This window comes from Coptis chinensis, chromosome 9, assembly GCF_015680905.1.
Source record: "Coptis chinensis isolate HL-2020 chromosome 9, ASM1568090v1, whole genome shotgun sequence".
In the NCBI taxonomy this organism is placed as follows: Eukaryota; Viridiplantae; Streptophyta; class Magnoliopsida; order Ranunculales; family Ranunculaceae; genus Coptis; species Coptis chinensis.
In genome coordinates this window covers 82,053,702-82,073,573 of record NC_141464.1, presented here as the reverse complement: position 1 = coordinate 82,073,573, position 19,872 = coordinate 82,053,702, and the positions used below count along the sequence as shown (strand labels likewise).

Genomic DNA, 19,872 nt, shown 5'->3' with positions numbered 1-19,872 from the left:
ATCAGTCCTTAAATTTTCATTGAAATTGTTGTAGAAATTGTTGCGGTTGGTAGATTGCTGGCTTTACCAACTTATTAGTAATAAGTAAGAACAAAAATAAACAAAAAAAAAATCAAGCTTACATAAACATTGTTACGTGAAGGTCTAAACCTCCAATAAACGAAAGTAGTTCTACTTCCAAAAGTCTTCAACATTCCATTCGCATGACCTATTTTGATGCTCTTTAGTTGTATCCCAATTTTCTTCTACAATGCAATCTAACCATTTCACAATGCTAATAATCACAACCACAAAAAAATTAAAATAAAGAAGTAAATAAAAAGTATAAAATAAAATAAAATTGTACATAACGTACATGTGACTTCAAACATGAGTTTATGGTCTTTTTGGGTGTTAAGAGTCCTTAGAGAACAATTTGATTCTCTGCAAAACAAACATACACCATTTCTACACAAACGTAATGTGGCTACTATTACCTGATCCCCTGGCCACATACACCGCGATAGGATAATATACGATCCTTCAAATAATTACATTTCCTTTTTTTCTTAAGCTTAGAATGCACTCACCTTATTATATATATTGACTAACTACACGTCTACACCTAACAGACTTGTTGACGAAGAGTGACTGAATTCAAATTACTTGAAACAGTGTGACTAAATACAAAACATCACTAATATAGTGTAACATACTACAAAAAGACCCTTTTTTTTTCCAATCACGACAGTCAGTTTTAAGTAAGTTTTGTAAATGTAGTCGTATATTTTAAGACTGTTTGTTGACCTGAAGTGTCGAGGCCGGGTGCGCGTCGGCTTAGAAATTGGGAATTTGTCTTCACTGGAAGCAAGAGCTTTATTGCCTGTCCCATGATCCCAATGGTGGTTTGGAAAGATTATCCATTCTGTAAATAAACCATTGTATATATGCTGATTAGAGTAAAAAATGGTTGGGTAATTTAGCTATATATATACTACATGCCTACTTCCATAACCAATCCATAATTTTCCACAACCAATCCATGTGAATCCCAAGTATACCAATTAAACCATGTCAGTAGTAACTACATATGGAGAATCCAAAATGAACAATTGAGATAATAGTCTGGCAATACGTCTCTGATTTTGAAGTCTATAAAATCAACAATTGTTTGCTTCTTCTTCTTGGTTTGTTTCCTCATTTCCTGCTGCCCCACCTTCACCACTTCCAGGGATGCTCCCTTCCTTTTACCTCCCTCCTCCACAAGCACCACATTGCCCTCACCTCCACCTCTATCCCCTCCATCGACCACCACTACCACACCGCCTCCTCACTCTGATCCATATTTAAAATGGAAATTAATCGGGGGGATTTCCGGAGCTGCCATAGGTATATTGATGCTTTATCTTTCAGGCATATTTCCATTCGAGAAAAAGAGATGAAGGGGTTGCCTAGCTTTGATGTTTTGTTTCCTATAGTAACAACTAATAAGTAATGCTTGCACACCATTAAATTTGATGCTGCATTTGACATTAGGATAATAGATTTGTGGGGAGGGCCTACCCTGTTTGTTAAGCCTATATAAATCTAATTTACATTCCGAGTTATTTGATTTTTTTTTTTTTTGCCTTGTTGGTCTGTAACAATTGTTCCCTAAAGTCTAAAACAGACTCTAATGTTTAAATTCTCTATGGCGTTCATGATGCAATAGCTGAATCTTTACTACGAACAGGCTGAGTATATATTCAATTCGACTACAGATGGAACTCAGCTCTATTAATCAATAAATTCCACTTATCAATTAAAAAGTTCTACTGATAATCAAAGAAACAAAAAGAGATGCTGCTTGTAGAATGTAGACAAACTAAAGATGTTCGGATTGTCAATTTCATAAAACCCAAAGTGCATTTCGTTTAGGCAAATTAGTAATGAGAATACATTCTCGGGATTTAACATAAAAAAACAGCAACTTCTGAGAACCCTTAAGTTTCGAGGAAGATGTGGAATGGTTTCACAAAACTGTGTCTTAAGACCCGGAAGTCTTTCTCCCACAACGGTCGCAAGATTGAGAGGCTGGCAGAGAAACTTCTTCTGGCTTCTGCTTCTTTGACTTGGGCAAATCAAACTCCAGAGCATCACTCAATGCCTTGGAAGCTTCCTGGATCTCGTCCAAACTGAAAATTGCACAGAAAACTAGCTCAATATACAATCAAACTAGCCATACTGTTTCGAGTTAAGAAGAGTGATCTAATCCAAAGATCCGTCTATATATGCATCTAAGCACAGAGATGAAACCCAAGATTCATCATGCTTTTGACTATTCAAAAGTGTCATTAATTGTCCAAGGGAACTCAGCTCTGAGTATCATTTTCCACAAAGGGATCTTACGCATTACCCAGTATGAATACGAAAATTTGCAATTCCACGACTGCAATTTGGGCTTATGGACTGTGGCTTGTGGGTCAAATATGTAGGCATCCAATGATTCACCGTTAGGAACTAGGAAGATTCATGTTGATCAACTGCTATGATTTATAAGAAAATAATCATATTAATAACTGCAGGATTTGTTTGTATGGTTTGCACGCAAAGAAGTCTGATTCATGTGTGGGAGTTCAAGGACTGATATAGTTATTGAATACCACAGTTTATCTGTCACACCCTTAGCTAGCTAGCTACATACCCCACAATGTATATGAATGATGTACTGAAAAGAATCACAAAACCCTGAGTGATATGTCCTATATGCGACCAAATTTATTTCCTTTGGGAATGAATAAGTTTAAACTTCTCTGGACCTGAAAATTACCATCTGAATAGATTGTTTACCTTATACAAAGTGGAGGAGCTAAGCGGATAATAGTATTATGTGTTGGCTTCGCAAGAATTCCTCTGTCCTTCAACTGGAGGCATACATCGTAAGCTGAAGCGGGGAAACAAAGCCTTGCCGTTAAGCTCCACGCGTTGAGCAAACCTCTACCTCGTACTTCCTTTATTATATCTGGAAACTTCTGTTGAACCCTCACCAGCTGCTGCCTGAATTCCTGCCCCATCTGATCAGCTCTGCAGAGTACTGAAGAAGAACAAAAAGGAAGAAAAAATAAATAAATAAAATCAATTCCTTGTTAAAAAAAAGAAGAGTATATTTAGGAAAGCAGTGTTCTCCTAAGAGAATGTATGTACAGCACCCAAAAAATTTATACAGATTGCTATCATGTAATGTGAAAGATGCTTGGGACAGTGTTCAATGACTTCAATCCTAAGTGGTTGCAAAATAAATTGAACTCTAAATTTACTTTTCCAGCTTAAATATAGGTAAATGTTGCTTAATGGATCAATTGTATTTGGAAGATAAATCTCAGTACACACTATAAACTTTTTTTTAAAAAAGGTCTCAAGCTTGGTTGAAACTTGAAACAATCATAACAAGCACAACCAAGTACTTTCTCTGGGCCAGTCATTTTCTCCAATCAGTTAGACTTAATCATGATATATATGTCAGACTTAAAACCAAGTACTTTCTCAGGGTCAGTCATTTTCTTCCTCCTTGTATCTGGGACTTACAATGTCTAACACTCAATCTGAATCAATGATCCTATACCTCTTAGCAAGTCCTTCCTCCATGATGACCTGTAGTGATGCGATACCAACTGCACTCGCCAAAGGATTTCCACCGAAGGTACTGAGGAAATTATTGAAAAGTGAGACATGTTTACATGACATAATATAAGGTTACCAATCTACTCTGAAAGTTATAGTAATATTTTTATCAAAATTAAACGCATTTCAAAAAACCGTTGGAAGTATTAAAATATCAATGATCAACAAAAAGGAAATAAAGAATTTATAGCCTGAAGATTGCAGAATTCTACTACACTAGAAATTGTGCAACTGAAAAATACATTAACCATGCATACCTAATTACCAACATAAGCAACTGGCAAGTTATTGCTTGTGTTTACCAGTTCAAACATTGTTACTTGCAACCTGTTCATATAGGCCAATTTAAATGGCTTTACAACCAAAAAGCAAGAAAGTTTGGAGAAATATTTTCCACTTTCGAACCGATTAAAGAAATAGCATCCAATTTCCAGGAAGATAGGGTGGACTTGAAGTGCAAATTATCGATAGTAACTACCAACTGTAATCTTACTAAAAGACTTAGAATAACGGCAATCTTTTAGACAGATTTTGAAGATCACAAACCTTCCATGTTCTCCTGGCTTGAAACATAACATAATGTCCTTATCTGCCAGCACTGCACTTACAGGTATGACTCCTGCCCCCAGTGCTTTTCCTAGTATCTGAACAGAAAAAACATGGTCAAGCATTTGTAGCAAATGGGAGTACAATCAAATTATTATTTTCAGAAAGCACAACTCGAATATTGTTACATACATAAATACATTACAAATTGATATGGGCACTAAAGATTTGTACAATAGCAATGCACCACCGCATACTCGTAGTAATGTTCTAATATCAGAATGGCTATGCAAAGCAAAGAAAACCACGATATAAGTTTCATTACCACAACATCTGGCCGAACATCTTCCCAGTCACATGCCAGCATTCTTCCTGTGCGTGCTATGCCAGTTTGTATTTCATCAGCAATCATTAATACATTGTGTTTTGAGCATAGCTCTCTAGCTGCTTTCAGATAACCATCAGGTGGTATCACCACCTACAGGCCCAGCCAAGTAAGGTAAATTGAAATGAGTAATCAAAACCACAGCGATTTTTTGTATGAGCTAAACAGCACAAGAATTAATCATAACACTAACTCACTACGTCAACATACCCCAGCCTCTCCTTGAATAGGTTCAAATAGAAACCCAGCTATACAATCTCCATTCTCTGCACTCTCGAGAAGAAGCAAAATTAGCATTAAAGGGAATGAGATTATCAACTGGAGAACTCAAAATGATAGGTGGGAGATCACTAACGCACGACCACAGATACATCACCAACTTTGCATTAATTTAATCTTGCTAATCAAACTTCCCTACATGATGTTAACCAATAAATACAACAACAAAATGAAAAAGACACCCAACTAGGATCACATGCATGTAGTGGTCAAGTGTGACCATGATCATAGGCAAGAACTGCCATTCTGCAGAAAAGGCCACTATAGTCTTAATCAATAACAAAAAAAATAACCACCAGGATTGAGGATGGTACCACTTACATACCCATTAAGATCTTCTCAAGTCCACTTACATCACCAAAATCAACTTTAAGATGACCAGGCAACAAAGGGCCAAAACCACGAGTGGCATCATTGTCACAGCTCATTGAGATAACAGCCAGTGTACGGCCATGGAAACAACCACAGCATGACACTATAATAGCCTACACAGTAGGTAATTGAGTTATAATAGTCACTCAACTTCTTCAGAAACTAATAAAACTTAACTATGTGAAGAGCTCGATCAACCACCAAAGTAATCAGTCAGTGACCTAAACTAAAACACTTGTGACGCTAAAAAAAAGCATGTAAGAGTACGATATAGTATTTACGCAACTAATACTCCGCAAATTGTTCTTAGAAAATATTTATCCAACTATATGACATATCAGCAGGGTGCACTCAGGATTCAATCGAGACAGGTCAAGTACTCGAGATGGCCAGAGTATAGATGATATTTTTGACAGGATTCTAAATCACGACAAACTTTTTACAATGTTCTTTTCACTGAAACGATATTGGTATATCGAACTGTGAAAAACATTCAAAATAGTCCAACTAAACTTACTTTGCGGAAACCTGTGTAAAATTATTGAAGAATTAACATAGTTCCATTCCAGCTAGAAATTCAGGTTTTTTCACGTAAAATTTTAAAATTGCATAGTATATAACTGTAAATGATAAGAACAGAGGGAACGCGCTTATATTGCTCATTCACTTACAAGGCTGAGAATGGGAAGATGCCCAACCTGAGTCCAATGTAGCCCTGCTTATCAGATAAATAAAACGAAAGAGTGGGACTGTAAAAATACCATAGTGGACTCTTACACATGAACACTTGTATACATAATTCTCCATAGTTACAAGTGCATTATGGATCTAGAAAATGTTTCATAGAAATAAATGGTGCAGATGTTTTCTATTAAGACGGACATGGTTCCACAATCACAATTGCACCATTTAAGTATTGCTTCTTACCTCATCCTTGGGAATATTCTTCTTCTCATATCCCCATTTTCTTGCAAGTTTCAGAGCTGTTTCCACACCTTCTGCCCCAGTATTCATTGGAAGCACCATTTCGTAGCCAAACAAGCTTGTCAAAAGCTCGGCAAATATTGGGAATTTATCATTATAAAATGCTCTCGAACTGAGAGTGAGCCTTTCCGCCTGTTCAGACAAGGCCTTCATAACCTTTGGATGACAATGCCCCTAAAAAAAATCCCCGGACTCTTTTAGCTTCAGTTATATCTCTCTAACTCAGAAATAAGTGCTAGTGAGATATCAAATCAACCTGATTGACTGCAGAGTAAGCAGAGAGAAAATCAAGATACTTGTGGCCTTCAGGATCCCATATGCACGATCCTTCTGCTTTAGAAAATACTACAGGAATCGGGTGGTAACTGCATTTTATCCAGATTATATATCAGCTAATGACAATTAAAGACTTCAAGTGATAAAAACTTACTTATGAGCACTATGTTCATTTTCCAAGTTGATAAGATGTTGTGAAAGAAGCAGGAACAGCACTAAAGCTCCTCCTTCCTTTACAAAACTTGTTTACTATTAACTGAACTGATCTTCTAGTTGCCATTTGATTACGTAAACACTATCAATAAATATATATATAAGTAAAGATTCATTCATTCACTCATTCATTCATATTCATTGGGAGAATAAATGAAAGCTTTTGTTTTGTTCTGTTTTACTTTGCATTTCCCAAGGTATATCCATTCCTAACAGAAAAAGAATGGTAAATGACAAGTGTACCCCATTTTTTTTTTTCTGAAAATCGACCAAAGGGTTATTTCGTCCTTCACTAATCTCATTTTGGATAGTGGAGCAAGTCGACCTCGTTAAAAAAAGCAATACGTGACGTGGGGAAGTGGAAATGAGGGTGTCAATTTGTCGTGTTTAATAAAAGAAATTAGCGATCATACCACTTTAGTGCGTTGAAAATGTTAACCCACAGGTTGCCCTCTTGCTGCTGATGTCTGTTAATACTATTTTACTTTTTTAAAATATATGTAATTACTTCACTTCTTTCTTTGTACTTAATTAAGTTCTTTAAAATTTCTCTTTTTTCAAAACCAATTTTTGTTCCTATGGTACTTTTCTTTCTCTCTGTCATATCTCTTTCTATTCTCTTCAATTCTCGAAATCCTTAAGAGGTTGTTCTTGTCTTAAAACTCACGGGAGAAAATTTGTGCTGCACGTTTAGAAGAAAATTTCGGTTTTTGCATAACTTATGGTAAACAAATGGATACTTTTTTTTATCTCTTCTTATATTATCTAAAAATATTGGTCTTTTGAACGTTTTTGTTGTAAATAGGTGTGGTTTTTTTTTTTTTTTAAATCTACTTTTATAGAAAATATTTTGTATAATATAGTGACAATTTATCAAAGCTTGTTTTGCTACCTATTCCCAACATTGGTACTCTTTTTGGGCTTTGAAAAAACATTCTTTTTTTAATTAAGGTACGGTGAATGTTAATGAACAATTTCTACAGTCTAGTCACATGCCCCATTTGTGGTAAAAATTAGAGCTAGTTTTCGGCTTCTCCAATTTTATCTTGGTTTTCTCCCCTTCCTTCGAGAGCATTTGTTAATGGTCGACATCTCATTCTAATGCAAGACTTCATCTATGATCTTCACATTAGATCTCAAATTTGATTTATGGTAGATGGAGGTCAAGTGTTTGAGAGAGACGGAAGGTGAAAGTTTTAGGACTAGTCACGTGGCTGTTAAGGTGGACATGTAGCATGAAAATTGGTCTCTAATTAATGAAAGATATTTACAATAAAAATAAATAGATTTTGTGAGAATGCTAGCATAAATAATTGTACATTAACTTAAGAGGACAAACTGGACAAATTAAATTAGTCAAGATACCAAGAAGAGGTCCTTTTATTACATTCCGTGAAAGCAATTGATTTGAACATGTTCCAGACAGATTATTATTTAGAACAAATATATAATGTAACAAACTCGAAACTTAAACTGTACTGTTTACCTTCCTGAAATGATTTTAAGCCTTCGACTACTTGAACCATGATCGGTGTAACGTCTGAAGTACCTTCACTTTTCATCTTATATGCCTGGTTTTATTATTGAAGCTATCAATTGTCATGAAACCGGCTATGGTAGAAAGACTTTGATCCGTCAATACATCAGCATAACAATTGGTTGACCACAGTGGTCTTACATAACAGTTCCAGATTTACATATACGCAAAAACTCAATCAGTAACATATACGAGATACCTGATATTCTCTTTCTACTTTATCAGTAATAGATGATAAAATCATTAACTTATACATCAAGACCACAAAGATTAGCCATCTAGCCAGTAACTACTCTCCTGGGACCGAAAAACCAAAGACCCAAGTACACCTCATATAACCCTAGTAACAGCTAAGTAAACAGCTTTACTACATGAAGTGCCTGATATTCTGATAATGAAAATACAACAAATTTGGTGACACTTGCATAAAAATAAAATTAATTGAAAAGCTTATTTCATTAATATACAACGTATCACAGCAAAGGGATAAGTGCATAGGGTATTATCTACAGAAATTAAAACCTTTAACACTCCACATGCAGCACTCTTAGTCAGAGGCTATAGCACTTGAAGCAGGTATGTACCAGACCCACAACAATTGAGAGAAAGGCAGCCCTGAATTTTTGCTCCAAGAGCAAATACCACAGCACATTTTTGCAGTTTTGTTATTCAATGAAAACACAACAATTAACAATATGAAGTGCTGTATGTTCCCTCACTGCCTCGAGAATGTCCAAGTAAAATACCATCAGCCTCTATAAAATCGCTTAAACACTGGGAAGGTGAGAAACAATGTGAATGCTTCAACAGAAAAGAGTTTCAACAAAACCGAGGCTAGGACCTAATTATGTCCACATATATATTTGGCAACGGCGGTGGAGGCCAGAGATGACTAGCAGCAAACTACAATGTGCCGGAAAGATCAAGTCTCAGAAGTACCAGATATATTTCTTAATTATGTGAAGAGACAGATCACACACGGTAAGGAATTTAAATTGCGTTCGACAGTATCCTCAGTCCTGGCTAAAATAAATATAAACCAATTGTAAACTGAGGGAGAGAAGAGAGTGGCTTCACAAATACTTTCTTTTTCACGTCCCAAGAGCATGACGGATTCAAGATGGAGGGAAAACCGAGAGAAGCAATGCTTCATAAAACTAAAGAAATAAAGAATATGCATGTCCAGCAAACAAGGAAATGAAAACAAGCAGTGACTAACTCAGTGAAAATCGTTGACAGTACCCTAAATGCATTTCCCAGAGGTCAAGGAAAAGAATCAAAGGCTAGACAATAAAATTTATACACAATACCAGTGAAAAACGGGAAAACACTTCAAGTGTATATCGTTGACAGTACACCCCCCAAAAAAATAAATAAATAAACTTTTAAAAAAAGCACATGACGCGAGAACAGCCGAACCCACATACCAATTCAATATATATTGTAGAGAGTACCTTAATAGTAGTATGAAAAAAAAAAAAAAAAAAAAAAAAAGGATTCATTGGAGACAAAAATAAATTACAACAGCAGAAAAAAGTTGATGGTTATCGCAAGCAGGTATGTTTTACAAAATGGTTTAAGAGACAAGTAGAGACAAAGTGATTTCACATAACTGACGCAAGGGGCAAAAGAATTAAGATGAGAATTTCTATTTCACTTTTTAGATTGGTTAAGATTCAACATGAATATTGGAAAAAAAATAAAATTGTATCATAACCGGATAAGAGTAGATTTTTATGTTCTGTGGAGCTCGCTTTCCTAACTGTACTGCAACACAGAATAAGAGGACTTGGAGAAAAGAAAACCGACATACAAGATTCCACTCGCGCAAGCTACGAGCTAGGATCATAGGCTAACAAATTATAAGAATCAATGAATCAAGTTAAAGCTCGGTATTGACAGTATGCTTTGAACATTGTCTGAGGAGAGAATCGCAACAAGAGAAATATATGATAAGGTCCATGCACATCAAATATTAAAGAAGAAGTTGGAAAGAACCTGCAGAATTCTAAGATTGGTAGAGAGCAGGGATGGTCATTCTTTATGATCACTGAGCAATCTCGAAGGCTAACTAAATCATTAGAATAGAAATGACATGTATACAAAAATGACATGTTAGTGAAAACAAAAGAGAATTGGTGGGGGAAAGAATAGAAATCTAATATTCGTGAGCTTCAGTGAATCAAGCTGAAGGACATCACTGAGAGTGTTCTTTCCAACATGAACGTTATGTAACAAATGAATCATAAAACTCCAAATTGACAGCACCAGGCAAGGCACATGAAAGACAACAGCGGAAAAAACCTCACAAGTCCTAAGATAACTGCTGAGGAAGAATAGCCTTATAGCCATACTTAAATGCATTGTCTAAGAATTTTCATGAGACAACAAAAAGATATGCGCTGCAGCAAAGAGGAATATTAAGAGAAATAATACCACTGACTGATTCAGTGTAGTGCTGACAGATAAGAACCTACTTGCAAAAAGATCAAGGGCATAAGCTGGATTGGCAAGAGGAATTAAACAAAACATCATCAAAATCGCTGAATTAAGTTGAAGAACATTGCCGAGAGTATGCTTTCCAGCATAACCATCTTAACGAACATGTTATAACTTATAACAATGGAAATATGATATGATCCACCCAAGTCATTTAGGAGATTAAAAACCAACACTGGAAAGAGCCTATCATGTTCTAAGATAACTGGAAAGGGAGAATAGAGTGCAGTATGAACCTATGCTACCCCAATAAATAAGCTGTATAACATCGAATTGGCACAACTGGAGGAAACAGGTAGGAGTTCCAATCGGGGTTCCTATGAAGTAGGAACAAAAGCTTCTCCAAGGGAGCCTAAAGGAATATAGAGAGGAATCCTTCAGTAAACAAAGCTCCTAGTCAGATACCAGGATCGACCTCTCTAAGACTTAGGTGGACATTATGAAAGCTTGGATCAAATTCTCAGCCTCACGTTTCTGTTCTGGAGTCCCTGATATGTGAGCCACACGATCTCCACGTGATGATTTTGAATCCGAAACTTCAATGTTTGCTCCAGAGATCTGGCCCATTAACAAGCAGGAGTTATAATCCAGATTCAACTCAAAACAACAAAAGAATTAGAATTAGAGGGGTAGAATACAAACTAAGACATGCATACAAGTTCAGAAGAGCTTTTCCCAGATTAGTTCATTGGACAGAAGTTTTTTAAAGGATATTAGTTCCAGAAAATGTTTACTCGGCAGTGCTTCTGAGTAACCAAGGACAGACAGATTTTTGGTGATGATGATTTTGTCATCATAAATATATCATTCTCACAACACAAATCATCTGAGTTGTAAAATTGGTAAAAGATAGGTACAAATTTGAAATCTTTGAATTTTCAAAAACTCAGACAACATGTAACAAGGTAATAAAATTTCATAGGAGCTGATTTTTCGTGAGATTGATCTCTGTGATGGGAAGATTATATTTGCCCAAAATGACCCCCCCTATTATTATTTTTAATATACAGGAATCTCTTCAAAAGAGGCAGTGTTTTGTAATTGTTAAAACAACTCACCTTACGAATATTGGCCAAGTTTCCTCCACCTCTTCCCATCACTTTACCAACAGCATTTGCAGGAATCAACATCTCAGCTGTTGAGGGAGTTAACAACCTGCACAAGGAACAAGCAGTTCCAATAATTTACAAAATATTTGAAAAAACAGTAAGCATAGTCAACAAATAAGCGTAAAATACATACCCTGCATATGGCTTTGATGAATATGAACCATAGCCATTATCCCCAACCTTGCAAAAGAATGAGACCCAAGAAATAACAAAAGTTAAAATACCAAGAAGCAACAAATAATGGCATGGTATTCCAACTGAACAACCAGAAAAGGGCACAGGAATAGTATAGATTATAATGATTACTTCATCAAAATCTTGCACATTCCACTAGAAACAAAATATATCAGTGATTACATGTGGCAGCATGCTTTTTCATCTTGATTAAGACTCCCTTATGATAACCATCAAATAAAATGCAAAGGAAAAAAGAGATACAGTGTACACAACATACCGAGAATGATTCATATCCATAAAGATTATTCCTAGAAGAAAGCAAGCCATAGGCACTTGCACTATCAATCCTCTGATCATATCCCAAGGAAGTAACTGGGGGAACGCTCTGCAACGCTGAATGAAGCGGAACACCACCACCACTAGAGTAAATCGAATCGACAGCAGGGGTGTCACGACCGCCTTCTCTATCCTTCAACACATCATCACGAAGCCTCAAAACAACTTGAACCAATGCATCTCTCACACTACCCACCTCTCCAACCACCTGAAAGCAAAAAATATACATTATAGTAATAATAATACTCATAATAATAATATTTTTTTCTAAAAAACAATGATAGTGAGCAAATGATGAAAGGTAGACATATGAAAGAAGTACGAACATACCTCAACGAGTTCATCATTGCTCTGTGCACACTTAGGCATCTTGCTTTTTGAGATACGAACATCAGTTTTAGTTCTCTTCCGAATTTCATTGATAATTGCACCACTCTTTCCTATAATACAGCCAATGACTTTAGATGGAACGAGGAGACGAAAGCTGACAGTATCATGGTCATCATTGTCATTTATCTTCGCTTGTAACAGAAGAACAGCTTCAACTGCCATAGACTTCATATCATCCACCGCCTGTAAAACAAAAGATACACGCATGTCACAACTGAGAGCGCAACTCACATTAATAAGATATATAAAAGATGAAAATCGACATAACCAGATATTTGCAACCATTAATTAACAGAACACATAGGGGGGTTACAAGAATAAAGTTAATGTGAAAGAGGGTAGGATTACAAACCTCTGTTGCAGTGACAGTAATGAGACACTCTTCGCGATTACCCTTGGTATCATCAACCTCCACACGAGCACCACTTTCCTGCCTAACAGTTTTGATTGCACTACCTCCCTTGCCAATGACACGCCCAATCTGGTCATGGGGGCACAGAATTCTGATAATTAACTCCTCAGATCGAGCGGAGCCGCCCAAACCAGATACCATGGGAATACCAGGGGAATACAAAGGCCATGCGCCCCCTAAATCAGGGTATCCATGAAGATCCGCAGCACCCAACAATGACGAAACAGATCGAGACGGGGGAACCAATGTATCTGCACCGGGATAGAACCCAGCAGTTGGATAAATAGGCATATCTGATGGGATAATGATGCTTGGTGCAGCATCAGATATGGAAGCCTCGAGGGGAATCTCTTCCTTTGGAGAAAACTTGTACATTATTGCAGATACTGCATAGAGTGCTTGCTTCACAGCTTCAGCATCACCTGTAATCTGATAATAAAATAACAGCTCAAAGTTCAGATGGGATAACCGAAAACAAAACTCAAGTTTCAACAACCAACCAAATAGCAAACACCACACATTGGAATCATCAAGCAAACCTATACGAATATGATTTTTCTCAACAATCCTTGAACATGCAGACCAGAGTAGTCATCTGACTCTGAAGGTGCAATGAACAGTGTAATTTTCAATCACATCCAGGTATTTTTGTTACAAGGCATATTAAAACAAACACAAAGACATCAATGCAAGAGATACTATCATCTGAAAGTACTGAAAAAGAACTCGCATACCAAAAGGAAGTTGTCGAAGCTGAGTGCGCTATACGAATGACTTGGTTCACTTTCATCTTTCGGAGTAACTTTAATATTTGCCCTTGTCCTGCTTCTCATCTTTTTTATAGTAGCACCAGATTTACCAATAATATTTGCAGCTTGACTACTTGGGACAAGTATATGAACCTCCTCTTTATCCCTCCGTCTTTTATCCGAATCCCCACCACTAGCTAATGCATTCGATATAGCACAATGCACTCTAATAAGTGCATCCTGTGAAGCACACAAAGGCTGCATACTATCATATTCATCATCCACCTCAAGCTTTTCCTTCTCCCTAACATGACAATATATAGAAAGAACTCGTTCTTTCGATCCCGGAAAAGGATCCAACACTTTAATCTTTGCCCTTGTGTCCTGCCTTATTGAATTTATCACTTTACCACTCCTACCAATAACACTTCCAATAACAGTGTCGGGGCAGAGTATTCTATACAAAATCATCTCATCATCTCTTCTTGACTCATCGTTGTTACTTGACTTCTTTTTTATACGACCTTAAATCTTCATCATAGTCTCTACGAGACCGTGATCTTTTTCCAGTCTCACCCATCCCCAAATAATGAGACAAAATCAACTCAACTGCATAAATAAATAATAATAATTATTATTATAGAGATTATAAAAAATAATAATAAAGGAGATTATTATTTACCTTTGGAGAGAAAAACCCTAACCCTGTAACAAACTTGCTGCTTATTATTATGTTTAATGTTTTTTAATTAGTAGTTTCTGAATGTCACAATATACCACGAAATGTCGTAATATCTACTGTTTCTTCCGGAAGAAAAATGTCTACGGTATTTATCAGTGCATGGAGTTTGATTGTTGATTGTCACGTACTCATGTCTACGAGAAATGCTAGCGTCCTGCCCCCTTAAAGGGGGTAGGATGGTCCTGACCTGCTATATGACAAAATAAAGTGAAAGGGTAATGACTTGGGCAGTCACTTGATTCAATTTTTAAAATGCTAAATTTACACCATCTCTCATTCTGTCCTCCTTGCAAAACCAGAATGAGATCCAATTTACACAAACTGCTCACCCGGCATCCGCAACACATTGGAAAAAAAGAAAAGCTCACAGTCCACAAAGAAATTAGAGGCCTCAAGAAACTATAAATCAAATGCAAACCCATTGTATAAATTTAACAACTTTGGTATCAATTTATATTAAATGAAGAATTTTAAATAATTAATTGAACTCAAATAAAATAAATGAAAATTGGGTTGAACACTCAAGATGTTGAACTCAAATGCAAAAAGTTTGATTCCCGGATAAAGTTTTTTTTTTCCTCTTTGTTTACCCAACTTAAGATAAGATAAGATTGGATTGGTTATAGTTTCAAGTAAGATTTGTTTTGAAATTAAAAGCATATTGAAGATGGTGTGCAACCCCAAAATAGATCGATAATTGAAGTTTTTCGTGGGATGGATGTTACTACTTTCCGACAATTCCAATTGCCCGTGGTGGAGTCATTGATGATGTTTCGAACGATGAAGGCTAGGGGCTAACTGTTATTCACTTTACTTGGATTTGGATTGAGAGAAATAAGTGAGTGAACTCATTGATTTATTTGCCTTTTTTGTTAGTGTAAGTAGATACCTCTTTAAAAAGTTATCAGGTAATTTATGTTGTCATTTAGCAGGTCAGGACCGTCCTACCCCTCAAGGAGGCAGGACGCTAGCAATCCTCCATGTCTACAGTTAAACAATGTATACATTTCACGGCTAGTACTTCGGGCAAGTATACAACCAAGTATTCTGCTACCTGTGATAGAAGGCGGGGATCGGATCGGGTTGGGTTGGATATGTTTAAGAATCCGAATAATTTCACAAGATATCGAATCTAACCCGAAAAAAAATTTAATATCACAATCCAATAGTGAATAGGGTTAACCGGGATCGGATAACACTCAAAAATTCAAAAATTCCAAAATTATATAGGGTGTCGAACCGAACCCGACATACCTTAATCGAATCCGACCGAATACATGGCGGATACAAAAATCAATCCGAACCCGATATATTGGTAATGTCGGTCGGATTCGGATTGTTTCTATCCGACCCGATTCCCCAACCCTCTTTTTACGTGATCGACACAAAATTCCAATTACAATAGCGTGTAGATTGATTTTTTTCTTCTAAACGAGATTTGGGTGGCCCTATAGATAAGTAGCTCTTAAAATGGGCCTTCTATCTTAGGAAAAATAAAAAAGCATGCACACACTTTAAAGAGCCATATTTTTTTAAAATTATTAATAGTAGACATATGTGTTGCAAAGTGAGTCAATTTTACTGAGAGCAATGCATTTCATGATCATAGCCAATCCATTTAGTCTTTCTTGTGACATATTTGACCAAAGGTAAGACTTGATTGTCTAACATATTATATAATATTCAAACTCATAATTCATAAACAAAATAAATTTTAAATTGAAATAATAGAATAAGCAATTCAAATAATTTTAGCATTGAGAGTTTGAGACCTCATACATTTGTTAGAAGAATTTTCGACTTTTATAGGAAAAAGTCAAAAAGAGAAGAAATCCGGCATCCGCTAATTCGCTAAAATAGTTTGAAATCCGACATTCTCATATCTCTTGTTTTGCTACTGTAAGTCTGTAAGTTAAATTTCGTTTCGTTTCTTTTGTTTAGTGCAGTTAAGCTTTTGAGTTTTGACTAAATGGGCCTAGTCAAACAGGCAAACTAAAAAAAAAAAAAAAAAATGAATATGGACGTGGGTCAGTGGGTGTGCACTTGTGTAGCAGCTGGAGGCCCTAATATTTAGCAATCAAATGGGGGCCCTAGGCGGTGGCCTATGCTGCCTACCCCTCAGAGCCGACCATGAATGGCGGTATATGTTTAAGTTTATTAGATTGAGTCTAATGGCTTTGAGCACTAAAATACTAAATCACAATACAATAGTGGATAGGGTTAGCGGGATAGCGCAATCGGACTCAATTGTTTGTTTTTTTACCTGTCACCAGTGGCATAGGTGTGTAGAAGAAGGCCCAAAAAAGTCAGCCCATCTAGCTGCCATTGGTAATGGCAAGTGGAAAAAAAAAATTATTTGTATCCGCCATTGGTAATGGTGTGTAGATTTTTCTGTTTCAAACCACTTTTGCATTTTACCCTTTCTCCCAACTCTTATCTTCTTTTGCCACCAAACCAAAATTCCAATTACCACATAGTATAACGTGTAGATTCGATTTTTTTCTTCTAAACCATCCGCTATAACATTAAAACTGGCAGTATAGATAAGTAAAGTTATACCCATAGCGTTTTGATGAATCACAATTCCTATTATATTTGGTGTTTTGCCGTACCATTGGACTTTTACCTTTAAAGAGACATAGAGAGCTTAAAATCTCAATAATAATGAGGACTATAATACAACAGACATATGTGACTACAAACTTTACCGAGAGTCAATTTTACTGATGCCATAGATGATGGATTGATGGACGTAGAAAGCACATAAATTTTCCGATGTCTTCACCTAATGACAAAGATTGACAGGTATAAGACTCGTCCACCTATGAAATCTCTCTCAGTGCCATCCGAATCTTAGTCAACATTGACCAACATCCATGAGTCAAAATTAAGTGGTAAGCTAATTTCAGATAAGTCAAAATACCAAGTGTCAGTCCCAAATTTCCACTTCTCGAAATTATGACGAAAGCAATGACATCACTGTACACGACACGCCCAGAAACCTCGTCAAGGCGTCAAGCCCCCCTCTATAAAACCAACCACTTCACTTGAACAAACCTCAAAAACCCATCTTCAGTTCACACAAATCATATAACTCCAACACAATGGCAAATGAAGTAACACTACTAGATTTCTGGCCAAGTCCATTTGGAATGAGAGTAAGAATAGCATTAAGTCTCAAAGGAATTGAGTATGAATACAGAGAAGAAAATCTCAGAGAAAAAAGCCCATTACTCTTGAAAATGAACCCGGTTCATAAAAATATCCCAGTCTTGATTCATAATGGAAAGCCCATCTCTGAATCTCTTATTATAGTTCAGTATATTGATGAAGTCTGGAATGATAAGTCACCCTTGTTACCTAAAGATCCTTATGCACGTGCTGTTGCTAGATTCTGGGCTGATTTTGTTGATAAGAAGGTGGGTTTATGTTATTTTTAACTAACTCGGTCTGTATTTATGTTCTTTGAGACAACTCAGTTTTTGTCATTTACTAATTACTAATGGGTGATCTTGGACACACCCATAAAACATTCCAAAAGAAAACAACAAATAAAAAAAATTGAAAGTAATACTCTGGACCTTGAAGAATATTTGTGTCACTGAAACACACTGCACAATAAGAGAATTTCTAATAAATGTAAAAGAATGCCCAAAAAATAAACTGTCTTTTTCCTCTTCTAGAAGTTATTTCAAATTTGATTTTCTTTCAAAAAATAAATTCTTCTTTTTATCATTGTATAAGGGTTAAAGGAATTTAGTATAAATATATATAATTGAAAATTTCTCAAACGTTAAAAATGAGTATAAAAATCTAATTGAAAAACTCAAGAAAAAAATGCATTAAACAACGATGAGTAAGAAGAGGAGGAAGACTAATTTGTTTTCCCAAATTCTACAATTTTACTATTTCTAATTCCTTTCGTAAAGGCGGAAAAAAGTGATAGAAAAATAATAATAATAAGTTCTAAGGGTTTGTGTTTGCTGGAAAGATAAACATTTGTTTTGTTTTGTCTTGGATATACTTAATAAAAAAAAAGATAATTTAGGAACCTAAATGTGTCTTAAACAATTTTATTTATTTATTTTAAAGTTGGAGTACGAGAGTGTTTTTATGGGTGTGTCCAAGATCACCCTTACTAATTTGGGTTTTTTAAATGCAGCTTTTTTGTGAGAGTGGAAGAAGGGTATGGATGTCGAAAGGAGAAGAACAAGAGGCAGCAAAGAAGGAATTTATAGAGAGTTTGAAATTGTTGGAAAATGAGCTTGGGGATAAACCTTATTTTGGTGGTGAAAGTTTGGGTTATCTGGATGTGGTGTTGGTCCCATTTTACAGCTGGTTTCATTCTTACGAGACTTGTGGAAAGTTCAACATTGAAGCTGAGTGTCCAAAGTTTGTAGCATGGGCCAAGAGGTGTATGGAAAATGAGAGTATTTCCAAATCAATTCCTGAACAAGAAAAGGTTTATGGGTTTGCTTTAGAGCTCAAGAAGGCATATGGTGTGAGGGAGTAATATTCACATTTAATTAATATCAAACACGTGTCCAACATAAGTATAACTACCAACCGAATTACAATCTTCGTCTTCATAGTTAAGCTTCATAGCGACTCAACTGAGCAAAAGATCTGCCAAACCAAGTGATTTCAAAACGATCTCAGGTGTTCGTCATACGAGCTCGCTTCATAGTGACTCGAATACAAACTATATGTAATTTTACTTTAGTAATTATATGAAATAGACGACTAATGTATCTTAAAATTTTGGAAATTAATCGAAAATTGGATTGGATCGGATTTTGAAAACACATCTAATTTCGATCTAATTATTTTTCAAAAAAATCGTATATTGGAACATAGATATCCTGGCCAAATTCGAAAAAATATCGGATAAGAATTCGGAAAAATTCGGGTTTTCGGAAAAAAAAAAATAAAAAATGACACCCCTAGTGCCATCTAACAAGTGCATGCAAATCTTAGCTTAGTCAACATATGAGTCAAAATTAATTGGTCGGCTATATCCGCATAATTCCAATGGGACGACTATCATACATGGCCCAGTAAAGTAAAAAATTACGAAGTCAATTATGATTGGTTGGATTGAATGACATGGCAATAACCAAAACCCATTATCGTCCTAAAATGTAGGGAATAAAACAAAATGAAAGATAAGGAGAGAGAAAACGGAGGCTAAATAGAAACTCGAAACTAAACAAAACAACCTTTTTTT

General features: G+C 35.9%; 3 protein-coding genes across 3 annotated transcripts; 1 reads left to right on the top strand and 2 right to left on the bottom strand.

Annotated features, from left to right (window-relative positions):
* Positions 1-1,833: 1,833 nt before the first annotated feature.
* Positions 1,834-6,907, bottom strand: LOC147478705 (ornithine aminotransferase, mitochondrial-like). The gene is given in 11 exon segments (XM_086581651.1): positions 1,834-2,153; positions 2,809-3,042; positions 3,581-3,661; positions 4,186-4,283; positions 4,511-4,663; positions 4,781-4,836; positions 5,175-5,334; positions 6,149-6,379; positions 6,462-6,570; positions 6,636-6,680; positions 6,682-6,907. Coding segments are annotated over 11 exon segments (1,395 nt in total). The 5' UTR covers positions 6,762-6,907; the 3' UTR covers positions 1,834-2,005.
* Positions 6,908-10,750: 3,843 nt separating this feature from the next.
* Positions 10,751-14,724, bottom strand: LOC147478704 (RNA-binding KH domain-containing protein). The gene is made up of 8 exons (XM_086581650.1): positions 14,586-14,724; positions 13,889-14,512; positions 13,095-13,583; positions 12,683-12,925; positions 12,294-12,560; positions 11,973-12,019; positions 11,789-11,885; positions 10,751-11,288 (listed from the first exon to the last, which is right to left on the bottom strand). The coding sequence occupies exons 2-8, from the start codon at positions 14,372-14,374 to the stop codon at positions 11,157-11,159; spliced, it is 1,761 nt and encodes a 586-aa protein (XP_086437776.1). The 5' UTR covers positions 14,375-14,512; positions 14,586-14,724; the 3' UTR covers positions 10,751-11,156.
* Positions 14,725-17,677: 2,953 nt separating this feature from the next.
* On the top strand, positions 17,678-19,228 carry LOC147478703 (putative glutathione S-transferase parA). The gene is made up of 2 exons (XM_086582540.1): positions 17,678-18,064; positions 18,808-19,228. The coding sequence occupies exons 1-2, from the start codon at positions 17,750-17,752 to the stop codon at positions 19,156-19,158; spliced, it is 666 nt and encodes a 221-aa protein (XP_086438666.1). The 5' UTR covers positions 17,678-17,749; the 3' UTR covers positions 19,159-19,228.
* Positions 19,229-19,872: the final 644 nt, after the last annotated feature.

Excerpts from the sequence above, each read along its gene's own strand:
- LOC147478703 (XM_086582540.1), top strand. The coding sequence starts at position 17,750 with ATGGCAAATGAAGTAACACTACTAGATTTCTGGCCAAGTCCATTTGGA. Across the intron at positions 18,065-18,807 it reads CTGATTTTGTTGATAAGAAG|CTTTTTTGTGAGAGTGGAAG; the intron begins GTGGGTTTATGT and ends TTTTAAATGCAG.
- LOC147478704 (XM_086581650.1), bottom strand. The coding sequence starts at position 14,374 with ATGATTTTGTATAGAATACTCTGCCCCGACACTGTTATTGGAAGTGTT. Across the intron at positions 12,926-13,094 it reads TTACTGTCACTGCAACAGAG|GCGGTGGATGATATGAAGTC; the intron begins GTTTGTAATCCT and ends TTTGTTTTACAG. Across the intron at positions 11,289-11,788 it reads ACTTGGCCAATATTCGTAAG|ATCTCTGGAGCAAACATTGA; the intron begins GTGAGTTGTTTT and ends TTAATGGGCCAG.